At 38.5% G+C, this 22,975-nt stretch overlaps 1 protein-coding gene across 1 annotated transcript in view; it reads left to right on the top strand.

Moving 5' to 3' along the window:
- ascc3 (activating signal cointegrator 1 complex subunit 3) overlaps nt 1-22,975 on the top strand; it is a 295,431-nt gene that overhangs the window by 34,879 nt on the left and 237,577 nt on the right. The window contains exon 5 of the mRNA XM_051720604.1: nt 8,505-8,625. Coding sequence (XP_051576564.1) covers nt 8,505-8,625 — 121 coding nt within the window. The remainder of the gene's footprint in view (nt 1-8,504; nt 8,626-22,975) is intronic.

The following is a 22,975-nucleotide window of genomic DNA, read 5'->3' as shown; positions in this document are numbered from 1 at the left end:
ATCACTGTCTGGTTCATCTTCTTCCAACCTACAGGCAGAAATTAAAATCAACCAAGCCAGTATTAAGGACTGTAAAGAGATGGACCAATGAAGCAGAGCGGAAACTACAAGCCTGCTTCGATTGCACGGATTGGAGTGTTTTTGAGGCTGCAGCCATAGACCTGGACGAGCTCACAGATACTGTTACATCATATATCAGTTTCTGTGAGGATATGTGCATTCCTATTAGGACTTATTTAAAGTTCAACAACGACAAACCGTGGTTTACAGCAGAGCTCAGGCAGCTTCGTCAGGCCAAAGAGGATGCTTACAGGGGTGGGGATAAAGTCTTGTACAATCAGGCCAGGAACACATTGAACAAGGAAATCAGAGTGGCTAAAAGAAGATACTCTGAGAAGCTTAAAAACAAGTTTTCAGCTAACGACCCTGCATCAGTGTGGAGTGGCATGAAACAACTCACAAATTACAGGACTCCTACCCCCAACCCTGTGGTGGACCAACAACTGGCTGACGACCTGAATGTGTTCTACTGCAGATTTGAAAGGCCCAATCTCACACCCCACACCCACTCTGACCTTCACTTCACACAAACACCAACACCTCCTGCAACCCCCCTCCTCCCCCATCTGCTACTCAACTTGCACTTAAGATCTGTGAAGATGATGTGAGTCATGTCTTTCGGAAACAAAAGACAAGGAAAGCTTCAGGCCCAGATGGCATCTCACCAGCGTGTCTTAGATCCTGTGCTAACCAGCTGGCCCCCATCTTCACACAGATCTTCAATAGATCACTGGAGCAGTGTGAAGTCCCATGCTGCTTCAAACGCTCAATCATTATTCCTGTCCCAAAGAAACCAAAAATCACAGGACTTAATGACTACAGACCTGTCGCCCTAATGTCTGTGGTCATGAAATCATTTGAGAGACTGGTGTTGGCCCACCTGAAGAACATTACTGGACCCTTTCTAGATCCCCTTCAATTTGCTTATCGAGCAAACAGGTCTGTGGATGATGCAGTCAACATGGGATTGCATCATATCCTGCAACATCTGGACAGACCAGGGACTAGGATCCTTTTTGTGGACTTCAGTTCGGCTTTCAACACCATCATCCCTGATGTACTCCAGAATAAATTACACAAACTCTCTGTTCCCATGTCTATCTGTCAGTGGATTACCAGCTTTCTGACGGACAGGCAGCAGCTTGTGAGACAGGGGAAACTCACTTCCAGCACCTGTACAATCAGCACTGGTGCCCCCCAGGGATGTGTGCTCTCCCCGCTACTCTTCTCCCTCTACACCAATGACTGCATGGCCAAGGACCCCTCTGTCAAGCTCCTGAAGTTTGCAGACGACACTACTGTCATCAGCCTCATCCGAGATGACGATGAGTCTGCATATAGAAGGGAGGTTAAACAGCTGGCTGTCTGGTGCAGTCAAAACAACCTTGAGCTGAACACGTTCAAAACGGTGGAGATGATTATGGACTTTAGGAGGAACACCCCAACACTGACCCCCCTCACCATTCTAAACAGCACTGTGGCAGCAGTGGAGTCATTCAGGTTCCTGGGCACTACCATCTCACAGGACCTGAAGTGGGAGACACACATTGACTCCATGTGAAAAAGGCCCAGCAGAGGTTGTACTGCCTTCGCCAGCTGAGGAATTTCAACCTGCCACAGGCACTGCTGATACAGTTCTACTCAGCGGTCACTGAGTCTGTCCTCTGCACTTCAGTAACTGTCTGGTTTGGTTCAGCTACGAAATCAGACATCAGAAGACTACAAAGGACAATTTGGACTGCTGAGATGATTATTGGTTGTCCCCTGCCCTCCCTTCAAGAACTATACACTCCCAGAGTGAGGAAAAAGGCTGGAAAAATCACTCTGGACCCCACTCACCCTGCCCATTACCTTTTTGAATTGTTGCATTATGGCCGACACTTCAGAGCTCTGAGCACCAGAACTGTCAGGCACAGGAACAGTTTTTTCCCTCAGGCTATCCATCTCATGAACAGTTAAATTGCCCCATTGAGCAATAACTATGTGCAATACACAGTTTAGTCTTTTTTATATTTATCCAACACATCCAACCTCTTCTGCCATTTCATTCCTCTGGAAAAAAAACAAAAAACAAAAAAACCTTTGCACTGTACATAACAGATTTGTATTTGCACTGTACATAACAGATAACAGATTTGTATTAGATTGCACTACGTATGTGTGTATGTATGTATATATGTGTCTGTCTGTGTGTGTCTGTACGTATGTGTATAATTAGTTTTATTTTTTATTATTATCTATGTCTTGCTGCTGTTTTTGTATTGTTTTTGTATTGTTGTACACTGGAAGCTCCTGTCACCAAGACAAATTCCTTGTATGTGTAAGCATACTTGGCAATAAAGCTGATTTTGATTCTGATTCTGAACTATGGAAAATCATCACGTTTTTTTTTTTTTTTTTTGTTCCCAAAAATTTTCATTGACATATAAAGCAACAAGGGGTGCTGAAGTCAACTGATTTTAGTAATAGACCTATCTATCTCTGTGAAAAAAGGTTATTTTGTTTGACCTGTTGTTGTACTCCATTGTCACAAGAGAAAATTGTCATTTTGAACCCCCTCTACAAAATAATGGATTACTCAGTAAATGTTGATCCATGACATTTAATACTTTGGGTTTCATCATCATTTGTTTATGTTTATTCAGAAAAAGTATTAGCAAAATGAAAAATGTCAGCCAGGGAAGTTTCTGAAATTTGTTCTGTTTCTCATGGTGTTAATCCCATATTCATTTACTGTATGGCAATAACATGGCACTCCAATTTACTTCAAAGAATACCATGGTATTGCCATGGCACATGTCCAAAAGACCATGGTATTACCATGCTACTTTTTGTTGTTTTGTTAGTGGTATTATAAAAATGTAGACTCGCTGTGTAATACTTGCATTGTGTTTGATGTGTAATCTGCCTGATATGGGTGTTTCCCCGACCCAACACTGAGCGCTGTAGTACTTCAGCTACACCCTGTTTTAATGTTCCTCACGTAGTTGACATTTGGATGGCAGCTCTCCCACCGGCACCTTCAGATGTGGGCTGGCCTTTGTGCACCCGTCTCTCCACTGTTCTCCACACGTGTCAGTCCAAAGTCAACAACAGCAAAGTTAAAAGGCTTTCCATTCACTACCATTAAACCTTGCAGTGAAGCTTTTAATGTTTCACATTTGTACTTCACAAGTAATGACATTTTCTGCAAAAGCAAATATAGAACAGAGTAGAGGAGATGAACATTAGACAGGCAATTTAGGATCGTTTTTCCAGGAGAAAATTGCACTATGCTTATGAAACATAACAGCTGTACAACCTTATTCCAGGATGTCAACAGAAAAAGTGTGGTTAGTGATGTTAACATTCACTTTATAACTGTGGATATATACTTCTCTGTTACCTTAATTGCCTTATTGGCAATAAAAGGACTGGACTTCTACGCATGGACTACTTTAATGACACATTTGGGTGCTTTTATAATCAGTAAGTCACTATCAACTGTCATTGAAATCAGTGAACAGGACATTCTTTAAAATTCCTAGTACTTTTTGAACGGGGCGAGGTGGGATTAAATATTGTTGTCAAGAAAATAATACCACAATACAAAACAAATTTTATGCAAAATATAATTTCTTTTTTTTCCTTTGATTTTGGGGATAAATATGGCCTGAATATTTCTTGACAGTTTTGGGGAGATTCACCCATTTATGAACAAAGAACAGCTTCTGGGAAGGTACTTAAAAAAAACGATGAGGAAAATAACTGAATAATAATAATAAAAAAACTGTAAAGGAACATTTTAAAAGATCTTACGAGCACAGCTCAGAAACACACAAAAGACAAACAAATGTGGGAAGTTTTTGAAAAAAAGTCTCTGGGTGTAAGGAAACTGTGTTTCCATGGCAATGTAAAAGCTTTGTGCTTTCAGTACACTAGTACACACAAGCCTCTTTACTTATGTCTGCTGTTGGCTTTTTTTAATTTAGCAAGTTTGCTTTAGTGTAACCTCCCTGCAGGGGTGCTACCAGTACAAGAGGCAAGATCTTTTGTTTTGTTTTTTTTCTTTTTAAAGCTCATATATATATATATATATATATAATGTGCATGTATACAGTGCATTCAGAAAGTAGTCGGACCCCTTTTTTCACATATTATGTTGCAGCTTTATGCTAAAATGCTTTATTTTTTTTCCACATCAATCTACACTCCATACTCCATAATGGCAAAGCAAAAATCAGATTTTTTAATAACTTTGCAAATTTATTAAAAATAAATACTGAAATATCACATTGACATAAGTATTCAGACCCTTTGCTATGACACTTGAAATTTAGCTCAGTTGCATCCCATTTCTCTGGATCATCTTTGAGATGTTTCTACACTTTGATAAGAGTCCACCTGTGGCAAATTCAATTGATTGGACGTGATTTGGAAAGGCACACACCTGTCTATGTAAGGTCTCACAGATGAAAATGCATATCAGAGCAAAAACCAAGCCATGAGGTCAAAAGAACTTCCTGCAGAGCTCAGACAAGACTATGTTGAGGCACAGATCAGGGGAAGGCTTCAAAAACATTTTGGCTTCATTGAAGGTTCCCAAGAGCACAGTGGCCTCCATAATTCTTAAATGGAAGAAGTTTGGAACAACCAGGACTCTTCTTAGAACTGGCCGCCCAGCCAAACCGAGCAGTCGGGGGAGAAGGGCCTTGATATGAGAGGTGGCCAAGAACCCGATGGTCACTCTAGTTGAGCTCCAGAAATCATGTGTGGAGATGGGAGAAACTTGCAGAAGGACAACCATCACTGCAACACTCCACCGATTTTGGATTTATGGCAGAGTGGCCAGACGGAAGCCTCTCCTCAGTGGAAGACATAAAAAAGCACCTATAGGACTCTCAGACTGTGAGAAACAAGATTCTCTGGTCTGTTGAAATGAAAATTGAACTGTTTGGCCTCAATTCCAAGCATCATGACTGGAAGAAACCAGGCACTGCTCATCACCTGTGCAATACCATCCCAACGGTGAAGCATGGTGGTGGTAGCATCATGCTGTGGGGGTGTTTGCCAGCGGCAAGGACTGGGGGACTGGTCAGGGTTGAAGGAAAGCTGAACACAGCAAAATACAGAGATATCCTTAATGAAAACCTGGTCCAGAGCGCTCAGGACCTCAGACTGGGTCAAAGGTTCACCTTCCAACAGGAAAATGATCCTAAGGACACAGCCAAGACAATGCAAGAGTGGCTTGGGGACAACTCTGTGAATGTTCTTGAGTGGCCCAGCAAGAGCCTGGACTTGAACCCAATCGAACATCTCTGGAGAGACCTGAAAATAGCTGACCACCGATGGCCCCCATCCAACCTGACAGAGCTTGAGAGGATCTGCAGAGAAAAATTGCAGAAAATCCCCAAATTCAGGTGTGCAAAGCTTGTTGCATCATACCCAAAAAGACTCGAGGCTGTAATCGCTGCCAAAGGTGCTTCAACTAAGTACTGAGTTAAGAGTCTGAATACTTATGTCAATATGATATTTTTTTATTTTTAATAAATTTGCAAAGTTATCAAAAATCTGGTTTTTGCTTTGTCATTATGGGGTATGGTGTATAGATTGATGTGAACATTTTGGCATAAGGCTGCAACATAACAAAATGTGAAAAAAATGAAGGGGTCTGAATACTTTCTGAATGCACTGTGTGTGTGTGTGTGTGTATATATATATATATATATACATGTATATATAAGAAGCGATAGTAAGGCACTTTTTATGAGAGTGAATGGGGCCAGTCCATAAACATTAAAATACTCATTGTTTCAAAAGAATTGCTACAAGACGTAAACAGTATATGTAGGCTTGGTATTGATATAGATTTCCACAGATTTCCGTAGATTTGATTAAATTACTATTCTATTATGGTAATTTTGTAGTAATTTTGTAGTCGAGTACCTACAAAATCTGATTTTATGATTACACATAAATTAAAATATAATTTAAAAATAACAAATATGGCATGTACGTAAAATATATCTTTTGTATTGGGTAACACTTTATTTACAGTACGTGTACTTTCCTGGTACATATGTTAAATATGTTGTACCTACAGACAAATGTGCAGTAACAAATGGTACTTATCTGAAGTGTTTGTAAATGGTAACTAAAATGAAACATTACTGTACTTACCAATGTTACATATATAGTAAATATGTTGTACCTACAGACAAATGTGGCGTAACAATACATACTATCTAAAGTGTACCTACATGGTAACTAACATTAAACTTTACTGTACTTACAGACAAGCGTGGGGTAATAATAGGCACTTATAGTGTACGTACATGTTAACTAATGTGAAACATGTACAATGTGAATGTACAACATATTTACCATGTATGTTCCGTTGGTAAGTACAGTAATGTTTTATTTTAGTTACCATTTATGGACGTTTTAGGTAGATATCTCTTGTTGCTACACTTGTCTGTAGGTACAACATATGTTAAATATGTACCAGGAAAGTACACGTACTGTAAAATAAAGTGCTACCTTGTATTGTTCACAGATGTTACCAAGAAAGTCTTCAAAATAAGCCAACTTCAACAAACTATGCTTTTCTTTTTGGGAAAAAAAAAAATGAAATAAGCAATATAAATAAAAAATAAAAATAACAAACATTTTCACTCACCCGGTGCTTACGTTGAAACCTATACTGATGGCATTAGGGTAATGTGCATATATAAAATCTGAGTCTACATAAAGGCTATCAATATGTTATCATTTCACATGTTATTACTCCAAAAAACATGCAGTGAACATTAGCCTTTATGTTTAATGCACATACTGGTCTGATAAGTTTCAGAGTTTCTTGTACCGCTTTGCATTTTCTTTCCGCCATAAAAGCAGATGATCTTCTGTTGGTTTGCATGACTCCAACGAGAACCGAATGTTAATAGTGTAGAATTAAATAAGAATCAAAATATGAATCAAAAGTGTTGCCGCACTAAGAAGCACACACCAAATATGCCATGATATCTGCTCTTATCCAGTACCTTGATGACACACATTAGCAGCGCCCCCAGGCATAAAACCAGAGATTTGGTGAAAGATTCAGAGGGAAAGTACAGTATAATTCAGCATTGCTTACAGCAGGCAAAAGCGCAAAAGAAAATCAATTTGCAATAAATTGAGTTGGGTTTTTAATACTCAGCTAGCTGGTGCAGAACGATTACTCGATTAGTGTATTACTCGTGCACATCCCCAGATTCAATTCCAATTATGATTCATATGGTATTTCAATTATAATTTTGCTTACATATGAAAAATTCTCAGCTAATGCAGGGAACATTCTAACTTTGTACATTATGAAATTATTGATTTTACAATTTACATTTTATAATTCGTTTTTAATAATTTTGATGACAAATTCAATGTATTCCATCTGTACTCTATATACAGTAGATGCGTTTGTTTACATATATAATTTTTTTGAAAGAAACACATTTATTCCAATCTATATGAATGTCCAAAAAATATATATATTTTTTAACTTTATGAACATTATGGACAGAGTCACACTAACAGCTGCAGGAGCAGGTCAACTCAACATCCCTAAAGACTCCTCCTCTTATCAGACATTATCATTCAAACACTGCCTCTGCAAAGGTAATTGCGCTCATCATTGAAGAAGTCCAGCATGATCATTTGATTGGACCATGGTTTCCCAGCACTGTTCTCATTCATTTAATTAATGTTGTCAGTGTGATTGTTTCACCGTATTGCAGATAATTATAGTTCATCATTTTAATATCTGCTATACTGCACTTCCCCTGAGAGATCCCACTCAACACATTACAGTTTTTATTCTTTATGTTAAATAGATTTATGTATGAGACTCTTAGTTTAGTCTTTAAACTAATGAAGTTTCATGAAGTCTTAAAGGAATAGTACACCTAAAAATTAAAATTCTCTTATCATTTACTAATCCTCATGCCATCCCAGATGTGTTTGACTATCTTTACTCTGCTGAACACAAACAAAGATTTTTACAAGAATATTTCAGCTCTGTAGGTCCATACAATGCAAGTGAATGGGTGCCAAAATATTGAAGCTCCAAAAATCACATAGTGGTTAAATCCATGTCTTGTAAAGTAATATGATAGGTGTGGGTGAGAAACAGATCAATATTTAAGTCATTTTTTTACTATCAATCTCCACTTACACTTCTTAGTGCATATCGTAACCTACTGAGCAGGGAGGAGAACAATTGCTTATATATAGGTTTGTGATATTGTTTTGGAATGATAATTACCATACCTTGATTAACAACAATGTTTATGATTTGCATATTTTTCTAGTCATATAACAAACATCTGTTCTGGTTACACTTATATTTCTACCTCATCATTTATCATGTCCCCATTCTTCTGTCCCCCTTCCTTTGTTTCTAATCTCATCTTTTTCTCTCCCCTCAGTTGTTTGAGTTTCTGGGTCCTGAAGGCTTTGAGATGATCTCCATGCTCCTCCAGAGAAGGTCAGACATTGTGGACTCTCTGGTAGCAGCTCCGTCAGACAGCAGATCTCTTTTTACATCAGGTGAGCAGAAGCTCCTCAGGCCTCCACAGCAAGAACGTGTCAAAGATCTTTACTCAGGTGCCACAGGTGTTCTTTTCTCCTGTAACCTGTTTGATACAAACAAACATTACACCAGCTCTTTGCAGACTTCCTTACATATTGGGCTTCACTCAATCACTCATCATTTACTCAACTTCATATAACTCAAACTTGGGTCTGATACTGTACTTTTACTCGTAAAAATGCACTGATACCAAAACCGATACCATCTGACGTACGAATGTCATTCTGTAAACTTTCAGCACACAAATTAAAATCATGTTATGTCCTCGTGTGTTTATTAAACCACAAAGGCTGCGATTTATTTAGATAAATATATAGTTTGCATATGCTGCGCATTTCAAAGTGAATGTGTGGAGTCGGTTTTGTGCCGACGACATCTGCTCATACCTTTTTAGAGCTCCTTGGCTCATACACGGAAAACACCATCATGAGCATCACGCACTCTGTTTGTTGCAGATGATATCAAGCAGAGTGCTAGTTCACTTTATAGTGCACAGCACATACAGATTACATATTTGTTTACTTAAACAGCAGCCTTTTGTGGTTTAATAATCACACTGTCCCTTCGATCCAAACGGGATGAATCAGTCTCTGAAAGGCACTTTGAGGGAAGAACAATCATTATAGCCATGCTGTAAGATCGCGTTAAACAGCATGTCCAATAAACAAAATGTTTAAAAGGTGAGTTCCGATTGAAAGCTATTTTTGTACCTCACACCTTTTAGCCCTCCAAAGCTCTCATAGTCGATGGTTAAGTTCTTCGAAAGTAATAATGCATAGAAATTATCACTTCGGAATGGAACTCACCCAGAGTCACTTAGCGATCTGGTTTTCCGAAGTGGAGAAGGTACCACCAAAACACACAGAAACAGAAAGGGCCTCACTCCAAAATAAAAGCTCAATTTAAATGGAAAAATGTATGACAGAAATATATCACTACTGTACAGTTATGCCATGTTTACCGTAATACTACTACTACTAAAAATGAAGATAATAATAATAAATAAATAATAATTATCTTATATTTAAGCATAGGGATGGGACGATATGGTTATCTCACGATTCAGTTCTATAGATAAAGTCGACAATGCGTCATACACTGGGGGCGTGGTTTACCGTGGGGGAAAGCTAAGCTCCGTTACCATAGTTACTCATTCATTCCTATGAGAAAAATGGGGACAAATATCCAATAAATTTTAACAATGAAAAAGTTGACGAAAAGCTGTTGTGTACTTTTTTTTACACTTCAGACAAAGCCAAAAAACCAGGAACTGATATATATATATATTTTTTGCTCCCCAATTTGGAATGCCCAATTCCCAATGCACTCTAAGTCCTTGTGGTGGCGTAGTGACTCGCCTCTATCCGGGTGGCGGAGGACGAATCTCAGTTGCCTCCACGTCTGAGACCGTCAACCTGCGCATCTTATCACGTGGCATGTTGAGCGTGTTACCGCGGAGACATACCGCGTGTGGAGGCTTCCATCGCGGCATCCACGCACAACTCACCACGTGCCCCACCAAGAGCAAACCACGTTATAGCGACCACGAGGAGATTACCCCATATGACTCTACCCTCCCTAGCAACCGGGCCAATTTGGTTGCTTAGGAGACCTGGCTGGAGTCACTTAGCACTCCGTGGGATTCAAACTCGTGACTCCAGTGGTGGTAGTCAGCGTCTTTACTCGCTGATCCCGCTCATTCCATTAAGCTATCTCCTGGAGCCTGCTCACCAAATCAAGCCATCAGGCCTAGTCATACCGACACTACATCAAATCAAGTTGCTACACCTAGCCTAGCCACCACGTCAAGTCAAGCAGCCCAGTCCCACCGGTGCCACCCTGAGAGTTTTTGTTTCCTATTTTATTTAGTTTTCCTTGTCGGTTTGTTTTCAGTTCTGTTTTTGTGTTATCTTTTATTTCTCCCTCGTGAGTTTTGTTTGTATTTATTTATTTATTTTCGTTTCAATAAAACACCTTTCATTGCCATCCTGCATCTTGGGTCCTTCCTCAAATATATCGTGACAATTGTCCTCTGAGGATGTAAATTTAATATAAAAATAATTGAAGATCTTACTTTGACATCGTATCAGCCATATCACAGGTTTCACCTTAAATTTGGGCTATTTTATGTGAACAATATTTCAAAATATCATTAATGTAGTAGCACACACCCCCCTAAGGAGGCAGATGTTTTGGGAGAGGTGATTGCGACTTTTGGAAAAGGTCATGAGGCATCAGTGTACTACTCCCTGTTAATTCAGAGTCTGGAGGATGGAGCCTTAACTTCTCTCAAGAAAGTATGGGAGAAAGACTTCAACTTGGTATTGGAGGAAGGAGTGTGGTCTAAGATTCTTAAAAACGTTAAGTCTGCATCTAGAATTTTTTGTGCCACGTGGTGGGCACTCGGGTTTTGTTTTGCCCCAGACTTTGTGTTCTGGGCGATGGGGCGGTCATTGATGTGGGGGATAGTCATATAGAGAACTGGGTTCTGACCTGTGTGATGATTGCCAGGCAGGTTATTTTGAGGGGTTTGAGGTCAGCTGGTGTGCCCCCATATCTGGAGTGGTGCCTAGAGATGGGGAGGGTAGCGACTTAAGAGGAGGTGTCATTGGGAAGACGGGGTGATTTAGATTTGTTTGTCCGGAAATGGGGCAGGTATTTGGAATTTTTGGGGGGGCTCTCGTGTGGGGTGTGGAGAGAGTATTGTAGTATAGTTTTTAAGTGAGTATGATTATTATGTGTGTGTGTGTGTGTGTGTGTATGTATATATTTACTTATGTGTGACCACAGGATTGTTTTTTGGGGAGGTGGGGTTGGGGGTTGTGGGGTTTAAATGTGTGTGTGTGTGTGTGTGTGTGTGTGTGTATATATATATATATATATATATATATATATATGTATGTGTTTCTTGTTATTATAAGATTTAATAAAAAAATTGTATTACAAAAAAATATCATTAATGTGTGGATAAAAGACTTTAATAATCAAATTAAATTATATAAATAATAAGTGTTGATGTTGATGTTTAAAAAAAAGTTAAATGTTTTGGATCGAATAACAAAACATTAACATGAAAATTGTAAATGTAAACTTCTGAACAGTTTGACTCTGCAACTCAAAAGCCTGCAGCCACAGTGGTCTTCTTTCAGCTTTTATTTGTGTCAGTTGGAATGCGATAAAAAATCTGTTCCGGGTTTTTTGGCTTTGTCTGAAGTGTAAAAAGTACACAACAGCTTTTCGTCATGTTTTTCGTTGTTAAAATAGCCAAATCTATTGGATATTTCTCCCTGTTTTTCTCATAGGAATGAATAACTATGGTAACAGGGCTCTGCTTTCCCCCATGAGTGGGCGGGGCTTCCTTGCCAACTGTATCTATATGCGATATGAGGTTCACGATTCTGAATATTACAGAAATGTTTTTATATTCTGAAAAAATGTTTGAGCAAAATGCTCATTAAAATTTCTCATCAAATGAACGTTCTTTAAAACACAACATAAATGTTCAAAGATTAAATAATAAGAGTTGCTCGTATACCTTTCTCTATAAGAAAAGATCACAACCAAATAAGCTTTCAAAAATAGTGGGATACATTCAGGCTGATCTGGTGCAGAACAAGCAATAGCACTGCACAGAACCTGTCCTGAAAAAAATATTTATATTTTAATAATTTGCTTGTCATCATTATTATAATCAAAATGTAACTAAATACAACTAAAATACAAAAATTCTACATTACATTAATATTATATCATGAAATTGTATACATATATAATAATGATATGAGCATCACTGTTTGAAATAATGTGTACAATTTACAAGTAATAACATTGAGTTTACATTCGTTTGTATAAGAAACTCTAAAAAGGTTGCTGTCACTTTAGTAATTCCTTACATTTATATAGTGCTTTTCTAGGCACTCAAAGTGCTTTACATAGTATAGGGGGAATCTCCTCAACCACCACCAATCAACGAGTGGCTCACAGTGTTCTGGTTCAGCGAACATTAACGAGAATCTTTAGCGCATCCATGCTACGTGAGGTTAAAATTAATATTTCTTTTAACTTTATCTTACTGTAAAGAACAGAAAGGATATTAAGACACATTATCCAATGAAAGTGGAGTCGCCTCATCTTTGATGGACACACATTACACGGAGGAAATGATCCGCTTTAATATCAAGCACTTTCCATCAAAGCAAGACGATTTACCAGGAATTCCAGTTCTTAAAGTTCTAAAAGCTAAATTCAAGCACTTTAAGGATCTTGTGTGAACCCTGTAAACAATGTAGAAAAAAGCGCAGTAGGGGTAAAATCAAACAATAGAGATTATGATGTTTGACGGGTCATTTTGTTTATGATCACATTTTTATGAAAACAGTGTTGCAAATTTCGGAATATCGAGTTGACACGATATGGTTTGTAATTTTTTTGGTTTGTGATATATAAAAATTCGATATATCGTCCCATCCCTATTTAAGCAATATCGCTCATCTGTGCAGCAATTTATTTGATCAAACACCATAACTCTAGTGTTGTATTTTGGATTGTACTGTGAAGTATTGCTTAATGGCACTTCATTTGATAAAAATAATACATTATTATGTTGAAAATTAATTGTTCCATTTTCATTTGATTAAAGTAATGATACATTCATTTATTTTGACACCATTTTGATGATAAAATTGAAATAAACAGTTAAATATGGAATTCACTCTTTTCCAAAAAAATGGTATCTGGTATCATCCCTAAACTAGCTACTTTTCATACTATGTTAATTGTATGTTAGATAATAGTTTATCTAATGGATCTAATAGTTCTCACAAAAACAACAACAAATGATGTTTTTTTTTTTTTTTTTCAAGGGACAAGTATACAAAAATATACCATATTTGTGAAATGTGTCTGGCCTGCATTTGCATCCAGAATTCAAAAGTGGTGTATAATTTTCATTTACTACACATGTGAGAACCAGTGCAGTTTTTGTGTCAGATTTGAACTTATATAACATTGATCTAAAAAAGGGTTGTTGAAGGTGCTATGAGAAAAATTGCATTAGTGAAATTGTCTAAATTCAATATGATGTGTTTAAATAAATAGGTAGAGCAATTTTTATTTTGCAGCTAAAGAAGTTACTGGAGACTTTTGAATTGCTGCTTTGTGAATATTTCCACACTTCCAGAGCTTTTACTGTGCTGTGCACTAGCAGAGATGACCTCTGATAATTGTACTAATTTTGTGAAAAGGGCCTATTTCACTAAAAAGTGAAAGTTTAACGGATGAAGTGTTTGAAGAGCAATTCAGTTCCTTATTAACAGCCGAGCGCTCGTAGGAGTACTAACTGAGAAATGACATATAACACAGAAATGAAAGTCCACATATATTCTCTGCAGAAACCCTCTTAAATACACTCCATGGTGAACTAGCTTACATTCTTGACCGTATCGCTATACGTTTTATTGTCTGTGGGCTTTTCACACTTCACAGTGTTTATGAAAGGGCTGCTTTATTATTGCAGCTGATCTTTGGTGCCGGCAGTAGACTGGTTTATGTGTTGTTTGTGGAGAAAGATCTTATGCTGTATTTTAAAGCACATCGCTCACACTTTCAGAATAAATCTCCCATGACTCTTCTATCTGTTTCAAATGTGTGAAAACATTTATAGAGGCTACGTTAGCTAGCATCCTTACATACAGTATTTCATAAGTTCATATACTCATGTGTTGCACTGTCAAGGATTTGAGGAAAAATGAACTTGCATAGACCAACAATTAGAAAATAGTGCAGAAAGATGCAAGAAGGCATCCTGGGAGAACAGGCAATAAATCAACTTCAGACCGCTTGACAAACTCAATTGAATGGATTGCTGTGGACTGTAGGCCAGTGATAGCCAATGGTATGGAAAAAAACAAACTGTACTATGACCACTTTTTGTAATGTCTATTCAATGTTTTCATGCCACAATAATGTCATGTCTGTGAATTATCTTTATTTTGGGTCTTTCTCAGCAAATATTTGCAAAACAAATCATCAGAAAATATGTTTTCAACTATTGATGATAAAATGTTATATCATTATTAGAGCACGACCAATACCGATTTTAGAGAGGGAAAATTCATGAATTACCGATATGGTGGCCGTTATAGTTAATTTTTGAGCTGGAATGAAAACAGACCTTTTCTGTGTGGATTGTGCACCGATTTTGCACCGATATGACTATGCAAATGTACTCAGAAGGCTGCTTTCTTAAATATTTTTATCAAAGAATATTTGACGTTATTATTATACATTGTCAGCAAATTCTAGAAATGAACACTGAGAAAATAAAGAATAAATAAAAATACAATAAATAGTTTAAGCATCAGTACTGTTAGTAAAAGTCAATTGAGAATGCTCAAATCTGCACCGTTTCACTCCGCCCTGTCTGCAGAGCCACCATCAGCTCAGAGTCAGCTCTGTAAACAATGGAGTCAGAGCGCGCGTTCTGCTGGACAAACTACACTATGACACCAATTCTAAAGCATTGTTTTCTGCATTATATGTTCTGAAATGAAGTTTTCATATCTGCGCATATAGGTAAACATGTACGCCGAGACAGATATATCGGTGAAAGGCTATATCTCGGTTGGGCACTAATCATTATGTTATCAACATTGCAAAGAGGAGGATCTCAGCTTTCTAATGACACCTAGAGTAAGCTTCTAGTCCACTCAGAGGCCGAGATATTCAATGAAACAACAGGGCTGGTGCTTGAACTGAAAATTAGACTGAATGTCTATGGACGAGCACATCTGTGAGGGCTAAAATGCTCTAGAGCACCACCTACATTTCAGATCTGTATATTGTGATGGAATGTGGTAGAGAGAAAAAGATCTTTTTTTCTAGTGCTTTCTGCCACCTAGTGGAATAAAATGAGACTTTTCAAAGTGAGGCAGAGTGAACAGAGCCAGAATTACATGTTTACAAAGTTAGGGCAACAAAAAAATATTAGAAACATTTTTTTGCATTTAGTACACAATATGTATGAATGGTGAGCTTTTAAATTTGAGTGTGAAAAATTGCGGGCGGCAGCCCACAAATGCACCAGTTTGTTTAGTGTTTCACAAAGATTTTACATAGTTGTTCGCCGACATTCTAGTCATGCTCTAGTCATGATATTTTCATCATGAAAGAAAGTCATACACATCTGGAATGCATGAGGATGAGTAAATGATGAGAGATTTTTCATTTTTAGGTGTACTATTCCTTTAAGACTTCATGAAACTTAATTAGATTAAAGACTAGGCTAAGAGTCTCATACATAAATCTATTTAACTTAAAGAATAAAAACTATAATGTGTTGAGTGGGATCTCTCAGGGGAAGTGCAGTATAGCAGATATTAAAATGATGAACTATAATAATCTGCTTTATGGTTTTATACCATATTATTTTGTTTACCCAATAGCTATTTAAAAAATATGACATTTTAATTTCAGTTTGGGGGGCTGAATTCACAAAATGATTCTAATTTAAACAGTTTTGAACTAGGTGATCTGGTAGCTAAACTGGTAGAGGATGGTGCTAGCTAAGATCATGGGTTCGATTCCCTGGTAACACACAAACTGAAAAAAATAAAATAATATATATATATATATATATATATATACAGTACTGTGCAAAAATTTTTAGGTACTTGTGAAAAATGTTGCATAGTGAGGATGTTTTCATTTATCAATTAATGTCATATAAAGTCCAGTAAACATTAAAAAAAGCTAAATCAATATTCGGTGTGACCACCTTTGCCTTTAAAACGGCACCAATTCTCCTAGGTACACATGGACACAGTTTTTCTTGGTTGTTGGCAGATAGGATGATTCAAGCTACTTGGAGAATTCGCCACAGTTCTTCTATCTATTTAGGCTGTCTCAACTGCTTCTGTCTCTTCATGTATCCCAGACTGACTCGATGTTCAGTGGGGGGGTTTTGTGGGGTCGATGCCATCTGTTGCAGGGCTCCCTGTTCTTCTATTCTATTCTATTTGCAGAATGAATGTTTGGGAGTCTAAAATGTATATTTCCTATTGACACACTAAAGCTGAAGATATAAATAACCATCTTAAGACAAATGTTTTTGTGAAGCATCTTATGTGCCTAAGACTTTTGCACAGTACTGTATATATATGTGTGTATATCTGTCTGTCTGTCTATCTATCAACATGGCACTGTAAGCTGCTTTGGATTAAAGCATCTGCCAAAATGCATAAATGAAAAATGTATTAATGTTTGCCAACACAAATGTGTGTAACTGGACTTTTGACTGAAAACCTTACAGTCACTGAGATATTACCCTTGTGACAACTAGCCTCCTGTATGGATGTTTTTTACACTATGGGCACTTTTATGTCCCAGTTTTTTATTTTTTGGTTAAAAATAATTTATTTGAATTCATTTTCATTTTGTTATACAACGTGCAATAAAACATGTGACAATCTCCGTCTCAGAATGCTGTCAAACATAATACATAATTTGTGATGTGGTGGAAATGTTGATGATGCTTCAAAAAAATGACACAAAACCACAGATTTCTCCTGTGATGCATTTATATCTACTGTTGGACATTGTCAGTAGACAAATAATAAAAAATAAAAACAACTGAAAAGTATGTTTGAAGAAACACCACAATGTGCCAGATGTGTCCATAGTTGAACACCCCATGTTTATTTAGAGGCGAATTCAAATAAATTTCAGGATATAAGATTGACACAAAAAAGTCATGAGATTAATTATGAATAAATATTTTAGTGCTTCAACAACTTTTCTATCGGGATACTTGATGAAGATTGCAGGTGTCAGTAATGTTGTCACAGAGGCAGAAAAATACTGCATGTTACTCAAAGCATCACTGACAGCTGTGTACAGGTAAAGCCACGCAGGAAAGCAATAGAGGTGGTACATTCAGCGGCCGTGTGTGTTTGGGGTTCAGGTGGTACAGACGTGACCGTGTCCCAAATACAGCACCGAAAAAAAGCTCAGAGCCACCTTTTATATGAAAATGTTTAGGAGGGAGCGAGGGTGTCCAAGACAGTATGAATAATTCAGAGGAACCTTTTGAGTCTTGACGGTCAATATCTGTGACTGAATGGAGAGACAAGTCCAGAGCGGCACTCTCAGAATAGGATTCTCAGATGTGAAAATAGAAGCTGTAATGGGCATTTCTGTCACAACCTTGAGATGTGAACTAGGTTACAACCAGCTTGGCATACGAATATGTGGTGGTATCCGGCATTGTGTGGCACTGATAGCACAGTTGAGTTCACGCACAATGCCATGAATGCTTGTATTTCATGCTCTTTCATGCCTGTCATGGACGTTTGAGGATGTTATATCAGCCTTAGGAAGAATTCTTTTTCTTATTTTCTTTTTTATTATATCAGCAATGACAGTTTCTAGGTCTTTCATTGTTTGCTGATCTCAATTAAGGTAAACTATTACTAGTTTCCAGTAGATTTCTAACTATAGTATGTTTCCATTGAGGCTGTAAATGTAATGGTACTCATTCTGCACTTTCACATTTTATTTTTCCCTGAGGTCCAGTAATGTTTTTTGCTCAAAAATAGACATAAGAATTAAACGTGAACCGTTTTTGTTACTGTACCTTCAAGACTCCTTTGTGTACTGTAAATGACTGCCTTCATGATTTGCTGCTTTTTTTCACATTAAAAAAGGGGCACCAGTGCTTACTGATGGGCTGCAGGTTTGCTGTTGGGTCTAATATAGTTTACACTGCTCTTCAAAAACAGCTTCTATTGTGCTTTATTCGCAAAACAAGCTGTGCTGAATTGTGCCGCTCAAACTGTTAAATTCAAACTGAAATACTTTGGTTAAAATGGGATCCTTGTGGTTCTTAATTTAGCCAGTTCTTGTGAATCCTCCTTGACTTGTCTGCTGCTTTCGACACTGAACCACAAGATTCTCCTGTCCACACTCTCTGACTTGGGCATCACAGGAACTGCGCTTGGATGGGTTGAGTCATACCTCATTGGCAGATCTTTCAAGGTCTCCTGGAGAGGAGAGGTGTCCACAACACACAATATCAGTGCTTGGACCCCTCCTCTTCTCAATGTACACAACATCACTCAGACCAATTATTGAGGCACATGGCTTTTCCTACCACTGCTACGCAGATGTCATGTAGCTCTACCTGTCATTCCAGCCTGATGTCCCTACCGTCTCAGCTCGTATATCTGCCTGCCTCTCGGACATTTCGGTTTGGATGAAGAAACGCCCCCTTCAACTCAACCTTGCCAAGACAGAACTCCTCGTGATCCAAGCCAACCCATCTGTTGACCACAACCTCGCTATTCATCTTGGTTCAACTACACTAACACCTACCAGAACAACTGAAAACCTGGGAGTGGTGGTAGATGAGCAGCTTAATTTTTACCGCCCACATCTCATCAACCAACCCGGTCTTGCAGATTCGTGCTCTACAACATCAGGAAAATCAGACCTTTTCTGTCTGAATATTCTGCACAGCTCCTGGTCCAAGCTCTGGTCATTTCAAGACTGGACTACCGCAATGCTCTGTTGGCTGGCCTCCCAACTAACACAATTATGCTACTGCAGATGATCCAGAATGCAGCACCGTGTCTGGTCTTCAATCAGCCAAAAAGGACTCATGTCACCCCACTCTTGATTTCACTCCACAAGGCTACCTGTAGCTGCCCACATCAAATTCAAGGTGTTGACTCTGGCCTTCAGGACAGCCAATGGAACCACACCCTCTTACTTCAAATCACTTCTTCAGGTCTATGCTCCAACTCGCTCTCTGCAGTCTATGAACGAGCGACGCTTGGTGGTCCCATCACAAAGACGCTCAAAGTCTATTTCACGATCGTTCACTTTCTCTGTTCCACTGTGGTGGAACGAACTTCCAACCTTCACATGATCTGCTGTTACCTTTTCAACATTCAAGAACCAGCTGAAAACACATCTGTTCCACGAGCACTTAACCAACCCACACTAATTGAACTTACTATTGAACTTAACTTGCACTTACTGTACACACACACACACACACAAAAAAAAAAATATATATATATATATATATATATACACACACACACACAGTATGTACTTTTCTATCTCTTTCTTCTGTGCTAGCACCTATACTACTCAAGGCACATTGAGAGCTTGGCAGTACAACACTGTAGATGTTGATGAACTTTGTATGACAAATTGCTTGCTATGTTCCTCATTTGCACGTCGCTTTGGATAAAAGCGTCTGCTGATTGACTAAATGTAAATGTAAATCTATGGTGCAAAACAAATAGCACAAGCAGTGTAGTCCGAGTCCTAAATGAATAACTTTTATGAGTCGTTTCTTTTGAATCTACAGTGCCAAACAAACTGTACAGTGTGACCAGTGTAGTCCGATTCCCAAATAAATAAATCTAATGAGCCAGTTCTTTGGAATCTACAGTGTGAAACATACAGTGCAACCTGTGTATTCTCACTCCTGAACTAATGACCCTTACGAGCCAGTTCTTTTGAATGTACAGTGATTCAAACATACAGCATGACCACTGTAGTCTGATTCCCGAGCAAATTACTTTTCTGAGCCGGTTCTTTTGAATCTACAGTGCAAAACACAGCACAGCCAGTGTAGTCCGATTCCTGAGCAAATGACTCTTACCAGCCGGTTCTTTGAATATACAGTGCAAAACATACAGCATAACCAACGTTGTCTGATTCCTGGACGAATGATTCTTATGAACCGGTTCTTTTGAATCTACTGTGCAAAACATACAGCACAGCCAGTGTAGTCTGATTACTGAACAAATTACTCTTATGAGCTGGTTCTTTTGAATGAACAGTGCGAAACAATGCGTAACTAGTGTAGTCTGATTCCCGAACAAATTACTCTAATGAGCTGGTTCTTTTGAATCTACAGTGCGAAACATACAGCACAATTTGTGTAGTCTGATTCCCAAACTAATGACTCTTATGAGCCTGTTCTTTTGAATGTACATTGCAAAACATTTTAGTGAGTAACAGACTAAACCGCAAGTCATTCATTTCAACATGCCCCACTCATAATGAACCAAAAATATTTACTGTTATGTAGTGTTGTACATAAGGATTGTGAGACTTAACAGTTACTGAATGTAGTTTTGTTGTAATTAGTGAGATTTATTAAAAACAAAATAAAGAATTAATAAAATATCTTATTCTGTTTTGCAAGAATTTCTCCTGTTAAAAATATAACCTATAATATCATCATTTTGAAACAGGCTGCAGGGCAGTAAATCCAATCATTTGTTAAGCTCATGGTCTTTTATTTATTTATTTATTTTTTCCAGCTTAGTTTCAGTAAGTTGTCTTTATGGACTGGGATTGGACCTTTTGAATTCTGAATATTATAGTATGCTTGCACAGTACATTGAACTGTTATTATTTCAAAGATCAGGATAATATAGTGTTGGGGCTTCGTTCAGGAGCGGGTTTGGTTATTAGCAATAGTAATTATCAAAGATAATTATTATTAAAATCAATAGAACATTGATTAAAATCAACATTAGCTTATTGATCCTTCAAATCATCAACCATCAAAGATAACCATCAATTATCAAATTCAATAGAATATTAATAAGGATTAATATAGCTGGGGCACCACCCTGGAATCAGGGACTAATAACCAGACAGTATAACAGTCTCAATATAGGATTGTTCTCTTAGGAATGTCGACTTCCGGAGAACATCGACATTCAAAAGGTAAACAATGAAGGCTTGAATCCGAGCACTGACATCCCCTGCCAGCCTTTGACACAGGTGTATGCAAAACAAACCAAAACACTTCTCTTTAAAGTATAGCAAAGTTTATTGATGCAGTAATATCAATTAATAATCAATACAATGCAGTCGATAAACCTCTGACTTCCAACTACAAACTAAACAGTAACATGATTAGATATGGTAACAAATAGGCCTATTATACATGAGAGGAGGATGGGTGTGTGTGTGTGTGTGTGTGTGTGTGTGTGTGTGTGTGTGTGTGAGGAGAGGAGTGCACAAAATAGCGGGCATGAGTATGTCACACGAGGTTTCTGGCCAGAGAATGTGGGCGGCAAGAGTCTGGTTAATGGCGTCTGCCCATTTAATGTGTGTCTCCGCTGTTCGCCAAATGTGTGTGTGGATAAGTTTGTGAGGGGTCGTGTGTGTGTGCGGTTAGTCCGAGAGAGAGAGAGAGAGAGAACAGAGTGACGGCACTGAAGCCAGTTTTAGCGATCGTGGGAGAGAAGGCGACCGTTATGTTATTACTCAGAGATGCGGTGAACGGCTCGTAATCCGTTCGCCATGGTCGTTGGTTCTTTAATGGATAAAGTCAGTGTGCCGGTCTCACCCGCGATGGCGGAAATTCACAAACAGACCAATGTGGTTGGACGACAACACAGCAAATCTCATTCGTGGCAACAGTAAATTCCAATAATCCCTTGAGTATTATTAGCAGCAATGAGCAGACTCGGCGGTCCATAAACTGTACAAGCAATAACATTGATACCCAAGAATAACACACTATAATAATCTATCTCTGCAAAGAAGTAAACCTCTTACTTGAGTCGCGTGAGGACGCGGGTAGAATGTGTGTTCGTCTGTCATTTGACTCCGACTCGGTTCCTCGAGGCTCGGGTGATGATGGGAGGCTGTTTCCTTGTTCTGTCGGCGGGCGGTACGGTGGCTGATTCTTGGAAGATTTCTCGGTTGAAGAGGGAAGAGAAATCTTCTTTCTTCACTTCTGCAGGCAAATGGGTGAGACGCGGATTGCTCAGCAGTCTCCTTCAGATCCGTTAGCGTGCTCGGTGGAACATGGAGAAATCTCAGCTCATCCAGCAAGAAGGAGATCTTATGGCCAAAGTTCAGGTTTTTTCACTTCCTGGGCAGCGAGGCTACACCTGGGAGCAGCAGAGTTGCAACTAGACGAGGCACATACTGTCGCTGGAAGCAAAGCTTAGGAGGAATCTCCGGGTTTTATACTCTCGATGACATCATGGTTGACAGACGCGTTCTGTCGTGCGTTTCATCCAATAGGAGTTGAGAGTTCGATCCTTCAGAATTTCACACATAGGTGTAAAGTGAGCAAGGCTTCATGGGATCTGTAGTCTGTTTGGGCTCCTTTTGTTTGCTTTTGGCACCGTTCAGGCTTTGAGTGTTCCTACAGGCTTTAGTCAGGCTTTATGACTGTGTGTAGGCCTGCCTTTGTGTCCCATGACACATGAGGCCCAACAATAGAAACAGAAATGCTGGCTTTTTATGTTAGTTCTGGTCTACAGT

This window comes from Myxocyprinus asiaticus, chromosome 16 (assembly GCF_019703515.2).
Source record: "Myxocyprinus asiaticus isolate MX2 ecotype Aquarium Trade chromosome 16, UBuf_Myxa_2, whole genome shotgun sequence".
Classification (NCBI taxonomy): Eukaryota; Metazoa; Chordata; class Actinopteri; order Cypriniformes; family Catostomidae; genus Myxocyprinus; species Myxocyprinus asiaticus.
The sequence above is the reverse complement of the archived record's forward strand: the minus strand, read 5'-3'. Positions and strand labels throughout refer to the sequence as shown.